Raw genomic sequence first — 13,498 nt, 5'->3', positions numbered from 1 at the left:
CAATATTGATTAAAAACAAGTTGGTTTTATTTTAAATATTGAGAATGAACTTCTCTATAATTGCAGATTAGATTCTCCAGTTAGTTCTACGAAGAATTTGTAAGCAAAAGATTTAGACAGTTTTTAAGTATGAAAAAAAAGGCGAGATCAAAACAAAATGCAGAAGTATGTTGCATTGTATTATATTATTGAAGCAAAAACTAATCAAATATTTTCTATAGATTGACATCTCTCAAAAAAAACTTTTTGAACATATTGCATACAAAATTTTGTTATAAAAATGTATATAGTTATGGTATTGGTTGATAATTTGACTTGTATTTTTAACATATTAAAAATATATGAATTTTGACAAAAAAATTTTCTTTATATATATGTCTAAATAAACATATAACATTTGGTCGTGACTGGCTCTTACTAATTTTTGTAGCATCATATTGTTGAAAATACGAAAATAATCATTTGTAATTTAAAACTGACTAGTAACTTTAAATATAATTTTAACAAAAATCTTAACAGCAAAACGGGTATCTTGAAATTTGACTCGCTTCTTCCGCCGCATGTGCCCGACTAATGAATAAATGAGGACAGCAAACAAATGTTACCTGCTAGGTTAACCAACTTCTAGCCACCGGAAGCCGCACATACACATCAACCTCTACCTTCTCCAAATCCTCTACCCGCAGCAGTATCCTTTGTCAATATTCATTATACGAGTGCATACTTTCGGGCGCTTGACAAGCGTGGCCCTAGTCATAAAGTTGTCGAGAGAACGTCTCATAAAACGTGACGATAATCATAATTGATGCTCAGGCATGGGGAGGGGTTTGTTGGTCCAACCAAATTGTAATTTAGTTTGTTAGCCTAACCCACCAGCCTTCCTGCTGACTTCACCTGATTTTTGCGTTGCTTTTGTCCAAATTAGGGGTAAAATTGTTAATTGAAACTTGTGGGACAATGGGAGAGTGGTCGGAGAACGACCAACCCTCGGCTCATCAAGGTTGTCCTGATGTCTTGGGCTAAGTGTGCCCGTGCCCAGGCCTGGTAGCAGCTGTAGAAGATTTCCGACTCCGACTGCCAATGATAAATCAGTGCAACATATGGTTATGTTGCAGCAACCTCTGCCACGAGAGTTGTAAATTTAAAATCAATGCTGCATTCAGGGGAAAGGCCAGCTTTTTTCCCTGTTCCCTGTAGCTTCTAGATTATCCTTGCGGCTTTTTCCTGGCCGTAAATCGTCGGTGGCCTTCGTCTTCGGCTCCAGGGGGAGCGGCACTGGTACTGGCCAAAGTCTCCGCACGCAATCCATTATTGTATTAATTAACAGGAACAGGATCACCAATCAGGCGCTTGATTAATGATGTCACTCGGCATCGTAAATCTCGATTTGAACATGTGCAAATTTTGCGATGCAAATAAATGGGGCGGCGGTGCAACGCCTCGTTGGCCAATCCCAGGATCTCAGATCTCCTCCTCCCTTCACCTTCATCTCCAACTGCCGTTGTCCTTGTCGCCTTGGCGTATGCTTTGTGTTTCGAACATAATCGTACATTAGGCCGAAAAGGGGCCAGGTTGGGGGACTGGGCGTAGGCCTGGGCCTGCCACACATCCGGCTAGTCGGCCATCCTTCCTCGGTGGCTACATTTTGGGGCAGAGCCGGGCGGCGGAGGAGGAGGCGAACTGCATTGGCGGATGCATTAGGATGTGATTGTGCTGCTTGTCCAACCGCCTGTTGATTCATAAGGCGGCCATTTAAATGGAATTAATGTTTAGCTTGAGCAATTGCCATAAATTTCAAGCCAAATTTAGTTGCCTTCCGGATTAAATGTAATGCAGCTGTGAGCTTTCTCAGGTCATGTGTAGATTAATCTGGCTTGCTTGGAAGATCCTTATACTTTAAGTATGCCAAAATGGCTTACATTTTAAGATAGTTCATACGGCGTAAACATTTTATCCACAAATATCTTCCTACTATTTCCTATAATGTTATCTTCACTCAAGAAACAAGGAAGGAAGCGCAATATTAAACAATTACTATATCTTAAAGTATACTCAAATAAAAGGAAAAACAGAGAAGCTATAATAATTTTTTAATTTATTTTTCCGATTGTTCCTATGGGGAGCTATATGAAATAAATTTAAGGTTATGTAATCAAGACGAATCAAAAAAACCAAATTTCAAATTATACATTTACAAAAAAAAATTTTTAAATAAACATTTTTGTTTCGCAATATGTTCTTCTTGATTTTCTTTATAAGGATAACAATCTTTTCGAAAAATGCTGCACAAAAAAAGATATCCGAATTTGAGCTAAATATTGTGATCGGAAAAATATCGTTTTATTTAATATAATAATATAACATTTATTGTTAATTTAAATAATTTGTCATTATCTATAATTATAATTACTCAAAATAGTATTGTATCACTTATAATAATTATTGTCTTTGATCGTAAGAATTAATACTACAGTTTTAATAATAGCTAATACACTATTTTTAAGTAACAGACACAATTTTAACATCCCGTAAAGTACCAGAAAATTGATGTTTAAAGCTACATTTTGAAAATAAGTTGATCATAAATTAGCGTTAATTGCCAACAGACACATTCATACGAAATTGTAGAATTTTGATTTGAAAATACACTTTGCCAGCATTTTGACTAATAAAGCAAAATGGTTTCAGCCCAAAGTGGGCGTGGCTTGGTTACTGGGAGGAGAGGCGCAGACACCGCAGGTACTTCTAATCTCGTGTAGTCGCGATTATAAATTGTTGCGTACTTCATTTCGGCCAAAATAATAACATGAGTAATTAATTTAATGTGCCAGCCGCAAACCCACAAACAACGTGGCTGGTTTGGTGGGGCCAAAGGGATGAATTTCGGTGGGTGCTTGGGTGCAGTACATTGCGTAACAAATGAACTAATGTTTATTGCAATTGTCGCGTAAATTACAATGCATTGGCAATGCCAAAATCTATGCAGGGCCAGCTGCATTTAAAATCTGGCAAATGGCTGAAATTATTTTGGTCGCGGTCCGCCCACCGCCCCCCTTGTACCCCTTGTACCCCTTGTGCCCCCCTTCCCACAAAGTGAACCAATTTGAAATGGAATGTAGATTTAATTCGCAAACCGTTCTGGTACCTGTTTGAACGGGAACCTCTCCTCGAATCGGAATAAAGTCGATCTCACTTGTTGGCTGCCGTTGCCATTTTGTGCCCCCATTAATTTTATTATTTTTATTATTGCACGTTCGAATGTCCCTTGAAATAAATTTGTCCCTAGTTTATGGTGCGTGAATAAATGGATGAGTGCAGCAAAACATTCGTTTCATTATTTGAATGCCGCATCCGGCGAGGGCGACAGAAAGGTGAGGGGAAAATCGGGGGCACTTGCAGCCTGGCTAATAAATCGGTTTTGCACAGAGTAGAAGTAACTTTTATTTATTTTATGACACTGCACTATTGCATAATTGAATTGATAAGGAAGCGCTAAATACTGCAATGACATTGAACGCTCCAAATCCAATTACAAAACCGCTTTCTTCTGGGTTTGTTGAACAGGTTAAGTAAGTGTTTAGGTGCTTTTACTAAACAGCCTTAAAGAAGTTTAAATATTCTAGCTAATAATGCCAATAGTGAATCAAATAAACGCAGAAATGCATTTCCTTCGACATAATCATTAGCTACATTCACCAACATTTCTTAGGGAGATCTAAATTGACTTTAAGTGAGTTGTAATTTTCACCAACAGTTGACACTTTCTTATGTTTAGAGCTCCCTTACCCGTTTGGGGTCCGTCTGGAGTTTTGTTTATACTGCCGTTTAATGACTCTTTGGACCTCTTTTGTCGTAACAAATTGCGTCTGCAAGTGCCGTCATACACCCGTACCCCAATAAAACACACACTCTCTCCGAGAAATTTGTCCGAGAACCTTTCCATCGTGTCCCCACTTTGACTTCGTTCAGTTCACGGCATTTTCCGTTTGCCACCCGACCCGAACTCGAGCCTCTTCCTGATTCTCGTCCTTGCTCGTTTACCGCATCGTAATGTCACTCCAACAAATCACACCAACTTCGACCATAAATTGTTTTTGTTAATTCCAATTAGGCATTGTCGTCTGAATGCCTGTGTGGATGTGCTGCGGGCATTTTTTGCCGCTCTACGGCTTGAAAATTGAAAATAGGTTCTTACGCCAAAGTTAAGGAAGCCACTTTGGGTCTAAGCCACAACAAAGTTGTATTTTGCACAATAAAGCAGAGTTCATTTTTAGAGGTGTAACTGTATGCATACAACAAAAAAAAAAACAATATTTTTCTAAAATACAAGAAAAATGAATTTATGTGCAGTTTTCTAAAAAACAAAACTTGACTTGATATAATTTTTTGAAATTACTTTTTAGTTTGAACTAATTTATTTTTTTCTAGTTATAAGATATTTTATTCCAAACTGTTTTTCTAAAATTTTTGGGCTTAGAAAAAAAATACAGGCTTTCTAAAAAATAAAGAAAACTGACCTTTAAATTAAAAAATCTTTTACATTTAGAAAAATAAATAGTAATAATTAATAATAATAATAACTAATAAAAGTCTTTTCTATTCTTTATAGTTTATTGTGTTTCCTTTCATTATTTTTACAGAGAGCTTTACAAGCCCGTTAGTATTTTGTTGCTGACTATTCCGATAACCCCTTTCGAGGACGAAAAATAAAATAGGTAACCATCAAACTTAATGTGTTTTTAAGGTAAGGTTCTTAAAAACGTTTTTTTAATTGTTTTCTTCGGGTCTTCCTTTTTTTGTTTTTAATGTTTTACCATTAGTTGAAAAGAAGAAAAAAAAACGTCACGTTTCTGCAAGTTCTTATTAACATTTTTATGCTACTTCATCCATTCTCTCTTTTCGTTCTGATCCAATCGGCAAATTATTACGAAGATCCCTAAGGTTTTCCTAGTTCAACATCCAAGATTTAGCCTGTTAGCGTTTCCTCTCTACCCGTTCTGAACTATTCGGCGAGCTTAAATAAGTTGCAGCCTCTGCATACAGTGTGTATTCAATAAAATGATTTGTGTGATACATAAAAAAGTGCGCATACCGAAATGGCGTGGCTATTTATGCCCCAGCACATTGCAGCTGGTCTGCTCGAGGGCTACTATCCCCTTTCCCCACTCAGTGCCCTTTTCGGGTCCTCCGGGAAGTGGGAAATGGGGAATGGCGGATGTACTGTACTGCAAGGGAGCGGGTCGCACCGACACTCGCCAACACTTTAGGGCGAGAATTTATGACTGCTTTTTTCAGCTGCAGGTATGCGCTTTTCCGGCCAAGCACTTAATTGATGTTGTGTCGCGTAAATTATAAACAAAACAAAAATTAAAGTGGACTCCATGCTGCTCCTTGGCTTTGGCTTTGGCTCTGCCGCTGGGGCCTCGGAAGCCCCGCTGCCGGATGCGGAAATGCTTTCATTGCAAGTGGCGATGCGATGGCGGTGGCGGAGATCCCATGAAAAAGCAACGCACCGTCATTGGCCACCACACACGCTGCCCGCGGCGGATACCAGCCCACAGCCACATCCAGGCCAAGTTAGCGGTGGTCAAGAGGCTAAGCAGGCCGCTGTGAGTGAGGTCAAGCTCGAAAGTGGTGCTCCACCCCCGCCGGATGTCCATCTAACTCCTACAACCCTCTTCCCTCTGCTCCTCGTCTTCCAACTGCACATCCTCGCGTTATCCACCAAGTTCGCTGCGCATAAATTTTCGCCTTTTTGCATCGCAAAGTGTCCTCGGAAGTGGTGGTATGGGCAGCTGCTGTGCGATCTTGTGGCCATCCGTGTGTGCCATCGTTGTCTAATATGGTTTCCTCCATCGGTGGCCTGCTTCATAAAAACGCTGGGTAAATGACGGCCCCACCTTTCGATAGTAATTAGTTTATCGGGTTTTGTAGTCTTTCATTATATGCACTTTACATGTGTTTATTCCTCTGTCACTTAAAGAAAAAGTGTTCAATGAATTTAATTAATAAAACAGAAGCTTATCGACTTTCAAACTTTCGTTGTTATACATAATTTGCGTTTGCTTGGCTTTTATCGTAAAAACTCGTAACTTTGAATATGAAGTATACAGTAGCCCAAATAAATATATATGACAATAACTTATTTTCTTTAGCATTAAAACTATAATTTATGAAAAACAAATATAGCATACTTCTTAGGTGCGCATCCTTTGCAGCAACTAAAAAAAATGTTGTTACCAAATGGTGTTACCATATTATTGTAAGAAATTCCTGAAATTAACACAAAATTAATAATTTTTGCATACATATTGAAATTTGAATTTGGTTTTTAGTTTAGTAATTATTTTACTATGCCCTTTCAAGATATTTGTTGGCTGTATGCTATGAGCCCCGCAAGGAGCGCCCCATTAATGTGAGGTTCCACTGACGTTCACCGGTGGCGGAGACCTGGGTGTTCTCCTGGTTCTGCTCCTGCAGCAGGCGCTGGTTGTCCTTGAACTGCTCGATGGGGTCCTCGAACTGGCGGTAGTAGCGCAGGACCTCCCTCACATCGGACACCTGGTGCTCGGCGACCAACTGCAGGAAGGCAGTGAGGTCGAAGAGCTGGACGTCGTCATCGTTGCCCAGCCACTTGGTCATCACTAAGCTGTTTTCCGGATGCAGGGGCGTGGAGTTCGGGTCGCAGTCCACCACAATGACCCGGCTTAGATCCCGGTTGAGGTAGTCCAGGTTCTTGATGTGCTGCCCCTCCACCAACTCGGTGGCTCCCCTCACCAGCCGATAGCTAATGTAGCCGTAGGGATCGAGGGCATCGAGGAGCGGAAAGGCAGTCATGCCCTGCTCCGAGGTGTAGATCACGATCTCGAAGTTCCGACTGCACTGCTGCAGGAAGTAGTCCACGCCGGGCCGCTTCTTGAACCGCCACCCCGTCTGATACGTCCAATCCGGGTGCACCAGGATGTCTTTGATCTCCAGGACCAGTGAATATGGAGGTTGTATGTAGGGAGGGGGCAGAACGTCGGGCAGCAACTTCACCATCTGCGGCTCCTCCATCATTTTCTGGTAGTACTGCAGCGAGTGCCACATCCTCATCAGGTACTGACGGAACCAGGGCAGCTGGCTGAACTCATCCTCGATGGGACCTCGATGGTCCACCTCGGGCTTTCCCAGCTCGAAAACAGCCCACAGAACGGTGCTGACGAGGCTGCCCAGCACAATGCTATATCCGTAGAACTTCTTGCCCCTCCTCAATTTGGGGAGTGGGGGTGGAGAGTCCTTGCCAGGCTTCTGCACCCTGTGCCTAGCTGCATTCATCGAGATCCTGTCACCTGGCCTCAAAAGAGATGCCTCCTTTTTGCCGCCCAAGCCAAGCGATTTATTCAGGTTTCCTAGCCATACAATTTTATTCATTTCTAGCCCGACTATTTTTTTGATTAAACACACCAGGCCCGGATAAAAGTTTTACTAATAACTAGCTTGATTTGTACAACTTTTTATATTTTTCTGCAATACTGATTAGTTAACACAAAAGAAACCATTGTTTATTCGTCTGTCCTTTTAATTGGATAAACCTTACTGGCCACCTTCTTCTCTATTCGGCTTAAGTACTTGCGGTTAATATTTTTAAAACCAAATAAGAACGTAATACAATAATCCAGCGTTTGGAGAAAAAGTCCGGGAAAATTATCGGACATAATCTGTACCAAATGTAAGGATTCAACCATTTTAACCATTACCAATTTTATTTTCTAAAATCTGTAAAGCACTGAATTTAAATAAACCTTAAATTAATATCGATTTGGCTAAGTTAAAGATTCGAAATTTATTACTTTTCCATTAGAATATAAAATCAGTTTTTGTTGTGAAAAATAAATTACAAGAAAGGAAGCAAACTTCGGCAACCTTGCAGCTATTGCAAAAAATTAAGCATACAAATTTGGAATTATATACATATCATTAAAAACTATTGAGGTTATGATGATTTTCACTTCAATTATTCGATCGTTAAACCATTCCTACATCCAAAAGAATTACAAATAAAAATGTAAAAATTAGAAAGTTAAAATTTTTTTTATTTATTTTTTTTTATTCCGATTGTTTCTATGGAAGCTATATGATATAGGAGCCCAATTTTGATCATATTGAAACCGTAATTTCAAAATACTAAACCAATGAAAAAACAGCAATTCTATAATTTTTTTTAATATAATTTCTTTACAGCTTTAAAACTGACAGACTAGTTTGTGTAGAGACTGACGGACAGACGGACGGACAGATAGACGAACATGGCTAGATCAACTCTCATAGCGATGCTGATCAGGAATATATATACTTTATAGGGTCGAAAATGTCTCCTTCACTGCGTTGCAAACTTCTGACTGAAAATGTATAAATATGTCTGCAAGTGTATAAAAGCGAATAGAGATCAGAGATCTTTTGAGTACCCATTTATTTTATCGTGGGCGAAACAGAAATCTGTTCCATCTGAATTAGTAAAATATTGTTAAATTCACAATTTTAAATTGTGTTTATTTAGAAACAAACATTAAAAACGGAAACCACACAGCTACAAACATTCCTGGCTGTATAAATACCATGACTTAAACGCTCTGTGCAAATACTTGGGCTTAATTTCACCAATTGCATTGGCGTGGCTCCGTCAGCCAGCCAAATTGGGGGCGGTGAGTTTAAAGGTCCAGGACAGGACAGCTCAGGACAGGAGGGGAGAGAGGATGCCAGGTGGGAGGTGGTCATCATCATTTAAATGCCGCATTATCAGTGGCCAGCAGCGGACTGGCCAGTCAGCTCGTCGAATTGTCATAAACAATCAAAATCCATTTAAAATTGTGCATGCAATTTGGCCGGATTCGAGTTGGGAAGGAGGAGGAGGAGCGGAGGGAGTGGCAGAAGGACGAGCTGCCAGATGCCGACACCATCAACGCCTCGTCAAGTGTGTGGGCGGTGGGTGGTTGGGCTGGCGCAGTGGCTCAGAGGCTCAGTGGCTCGGCCCTTTTCCGCCCGCCACTTGTCAGCCAATGTGCCATGTCCTGGCTTGTCCTGCGTTTTCGAGTGCTTCAGTGTGTGTGGCCGGCCATTTCCCGAGTCCTGGGCCTGTGTATCGTTGATATGATAATTGGCATGAGGTAATAATCCACTTGGATACGTTGACAATCGTTTATATCGCAATCAGTGTCATGCCGTCTGCTTCTGCTCGGCTTCGTATCCTGCCATCCTGCCATCCTGCAATCCTGCAATCCTGCAATCCTGCAATCCAGTGTCCTGGCGGCATAAAGTATAATTTCCCAGCCATGTTCTCGTTGTCGTTTCGCCTCTTGGTGCTCCTTCCATCGACTGGGCGACATATTAAATAACAATGAACTGCAATTGCCCAACCAGTCTCGTAATTCGTGTGTAATGCGTACAGACGCACAGATTTTGAGTAGTCGCAGTCGGCAGCCGCATGTCCTTGCAGGACTTCAATTCCAGTTCCAGTTCCAATTCCACTTCCACATGCCCATTCTTTCCGCATCCTGTCGCTGGCATCGCCTTCTCCCCGCTTCTTTGTCACTGTTTTGTTTTATGTCCACCACTGGCAATTGTCCTTCGCACTGCATGTAATTCCTGATTTCCGAGTTTAACTCGTTGCCCAGTTAAATTTAATCACTTTTTGAAATCGGTTCGCTCTGATAGAGTATGTGTATGGAGTTCGAAGTTCGAATGGAGTGGAAAGCGAGACAAAGTCAATTTTGTGGAAATGACAAACCAACTCAGTAAACTCTAATAGAAAGGATTACGCTCAGCGAATGTTACGGTCGGTAAACTTTGAACAACTATGTCTGGTAGGGTGTTTGGAAAGCAATATAAGGATTGTTAATAACCATAAGACACTCGTTTAAATTACAATTAACGCGACAGACTTATAAATGTTTTACAATACATATTATTTAGTCGTCCAAAAGTATATAATAGGTAGAATACAAAGTTTCGGTCCTATAAATTAAATATTTTCAAGATCATATTCAACAGTCAAGTGGATACATCCATAGTCCGTCTTTCCGTATTAGCATTGTGACACTGAAAATAAAAAATGAAATTTACTTGTTGAGTAAAAAGGTATATTGTATTCGCTGGTGAAAGAAAGCGATTCCGACCCTATAAAGTATATGTATATTCTTTTTCCGTCTGTCCATCCGTATGACCGTCGAGATCTCGGGGTGTGGGTGCTGCTCCCTCTCTGCTTATAAGTTTCAGTGTACTGAAAGGTTCTGATCCTTAGATAAAAAAAAAATAAAAAATAAAAAATAAAAATCAAAGAATAACAGTTACTTCTAATTTTTATATAAAAATTAAAATTCACATTTTACTTCTAAAATGAAAATCGAGCATAACTTTTATGATGCAATTGGTATAAAAAATCATAAAACAATTCCTATTCATTATTAAAAATCAAAAAATAAGATTTGTTTAACAACTTTTATTCTAAAAATCAGTATTTAACTCATAAATCGTGATTTTCATTTTAAAAATCATATCTGCCACGGTCCCTGGTCTAAATATTACAAAAATCACACTTCTGGGTAGCTCTGCTGAAAAGAACCTTTTATGATGATATTATATTAACGAAAGCACAACAGACCTTTGTAATCTGAGAACATTCCTAGGTTGCTCAAAATACAACAAAATTGAAATGCATTGAATTGCCATTGCCTTTCCCCAGGCTGCAGATTCTGTCATCACATCATAGGATTTTCACAAGTGGTTTCTCCTCGATTCAAATGGTCACAGTCCAAGTCCAACTTGCCAGTCGGATGGTGAAAAACACTTTCTCCGCCTTTCTCTGCGAGGTCTCTTGGGCGTCGCATGCAAATCTACTTTACGGTGTTCGGTGTTTGGGGAGGTCAAAAGTTATGCAAGCGGTGTGGATTGCGTGTGCCCGACGCTTAAATCGCCGCGGAAAACCGCAAAAGCTGCGGAAATAGCTGGGGATGCTGCCCACGGTTTTCTTCACTGGGAGTGGGAGCATGTGCGATTTTAATTTTTAACAAGCCAGGTGGCTTGCGCCCGCTTAACATTCAGTCCTGACATCTTCCGACGTGTTGGCTTGATGGAATCGCGAGGTCGGCCTCAAGGAGCTCTCGGCTGTTGAAAAACTAATTTTGATTTTAATTAAATATTTATGACTCAAAGGGAGGACTTCGGCTATCAGGGCCTTTTGAAGAGAGTGGATATCCTCTAATAAAATAAGCAAATACCTGGCAAATAACTTCTGCTTATCAGTCAGATGGGCCGGGCAGCGGTAAGAAAATTAGAGACTTATCCCCAGAGACTCGCAGACTCAGGTTGCGTGCCCAATTCGAAAACGGAACCCTTCCTCCTTCCCACTTCCCACTTCCCCCTGAATCCACTATGACCCGAAAGGACGGGGAATGGGCGCCAGCTCGTTTATTCGATCAAAAGTTACGAGCTCATCTTAGATTGGACATTAAATGGACACTAAAATATTTTCCATCTGCACGCAGGGCTCGGAAAAGCCCGAAACAGGGATGGAACAGGCGAAATAAATGTCATGAAACAACTCATTGACAGGCGCATAAGGACACTGGTTTTATGGTCCACAGATATGACCAAAATATATGATTACCATGTGTCCGGCAGCATGCACGCTCGTAAATAGGCATTTTCCCTGCTTTAGTTCTCGTGGACACATCATGGCCCCTCCCCCCAACTACTTCCGACTATTTCCCCAGCTTTCCCCGGTCTCTGATTTCCACCCAGGGTTTTTGTTGCTCCGTCCGTTGGTTATTTAGCAAGTGATCCAGGTGGGACTGCTGCAGACTGTCACACTCCGTGGTGAAGTCGTAAAAATCAAAATAAAATGAAACTTATGCGTGATGTTTGGTCTCTGGTCTCTGGTCTCATTGGATTTTTGTTAGCCTTTCTCTGCGTTTTTTATGCTCGGGGTCACTTGCTCGCATTACTAATGACGGGTTTTACATTTAAATGGAATCCACTGAATGAGCCCATAGCCTTACGAAAGCAGGTTGACTTTTATGGCTGCTCTAATGCAGTTGGCATATTTATATTTACTATTCAAGATAATATTAATGATAGTCGGTTATTCCTTTGTTGCTGTTACTCTTAAAAACTATATGTACCTTTAGATTTGGGTATAGCCTATTTTTGGATCTTCTTCAAACAAATTTATAAATAAATAATCAGTCTTTAGTTTTACTAGTGCTCTAATAAAATTATTTATTTCCGAATTTAAAATTGTAAGGGAACTTAAATTAATCCTATAAAGAACAGTAATCGTTGTTAAAGTTCTAATGGTCCGATCCCTGACGAGACCACCTTTACTTTGGCTTTCTTTGTACAACAGAATGAGCTTCAATGTTCGATTTATGGAAACCAGATTTAGCCCGACATTTGCTTGCAAATTAACCGATGAAAACATTGCGATGCCGGCAAACGGGGGCTCTATCGCGTGTCAAAGATCTACAAAACAGCTCCGATGGCCAGGACATGGCCGTGAATGATGCCCCACAGCTGGTCCGATGGCTCGGGCCTCTTCATTTTCGTACAAATTCGACATTTATGCAGTCGCAGCCCTGAGTGTATGCTGATTTCATCTCATCTCGTTCGGGCGTTACGTGAGCTGATTACGTTAGTCACGCGCGATTGCCGAGGCTGTGGGTGTGGGTGTGGGTGTGGGAATGGGACTTAAAGGTGGGTGGCTATTTTGGTAGCAGTGACCAACAGTGTTGCCAGGTCAGCTGGTGGAAAGGCAGAGTTTTGGCTTTATGTGCTGGTTTTTGCGGTATATTATACTCTCATATTTCTACAAAACCGACTAGACACAAACTAGAAAATAAAATATTATTTATGTATGCCTATGGATTAGATCAGTAACTATGAAATTTAATTATTGATTTTAAGGCCCGTTTTCTCGTCCTGAAAAGTAGGTATGAAAGCAAAAATCCATGTGGAATTTGCAGTTTAATTGCTACCTTTGACCAACAGTAATTTTTGGCAGTATAAAGTCTATTCATGTAAGACTATAAATCTAAACTTTTAGACGTACAAAATATAAAATTATTAACTTTAAAAACTGTAAGAGCTAAAACTTAAAAAAAAAATTTTTTAAAATCAGGATTACCGAAAAAAATGTGTATGAAATATATTGCATCTAATTGCAGAAAAATGTTGTTTTTAAAAATGTTCTATTTTTGCTAACATCACACTTATTTTCTTTAAAAATGGCGACAGCACTGATGGCTAGGGCGCAGATCCTTTCTCGGCTCCGGCTCATTTTGGTCCGTATCCAGTTGCTCAGCGCAAAGTGAAATTGTGCCAACTTGCGAGTTGATGAGAATTTCATTCGGTGCGGGATTTTATGACTCCGACGGGGAACAGGAACAGCAAGGGGCTGCTAGAAGTGTTGGGTCTAGAAGTTCCACTAAATGATTTTGCATTATTTGTCGATTCCACTCCTTGT

General features: G+C 40.4%; 1 protein-coding gene across 1 annotated transcript; it reads right to left on the bottom strand.

Annotated features, from left to right (window-relative positions):
- Window positions 1-6,213: 6,213 nt before the first annotated feature.
- On the bottom strand, window positions 6,214-7,449 carry LOC128253336 (mitochondrial import inner membrane translocase subunit TIM50-A). The gene has a single exon (XM_052981655.1). The coding sequence runs from the start codon at window positions 7,411-7,413 to the stop codon at window positions 6,385-6,387; it is 1,029 nt and encodes a 342-aa protein (XP_052837615.1). The 5' UTR covers window positions 7,414-7,449; the 3' UTR covers window positions 6,214-6,384.
- Window positions 7,450-13,498: the final 6,049 nt, after the last annotated feature.

The sequence above is a fragment of the Drosophila gunungcola genome, assembly GCF_025200985.1.
Source record: "Drosophila gunungcola strain Sukarami chromosome 2L unlocalized genomic scaffold, Dgunungcola_SK_2 000008F, whole genome shotgun sequence".
Lineage (NCBI taxonomy): Eukaryota > Metazoa > Arthropoda > Insecta > Diptera > Drosophilidae > Drosophila > Drosophila gunungcola.
This window is presented reverse-complemented; position numbering and strand designations above follow the sequence as displayed.

Bases quoted from the DNA above. Each gene is read 5' to 3' on its own strand.
- LOC128253336 (XM_052981655.1), bottom strand. From the start codon at position 7,413: ATGAATAAAATTGTATGGCTAGGAAACCTGAATAAATCGCTTGGCTTG.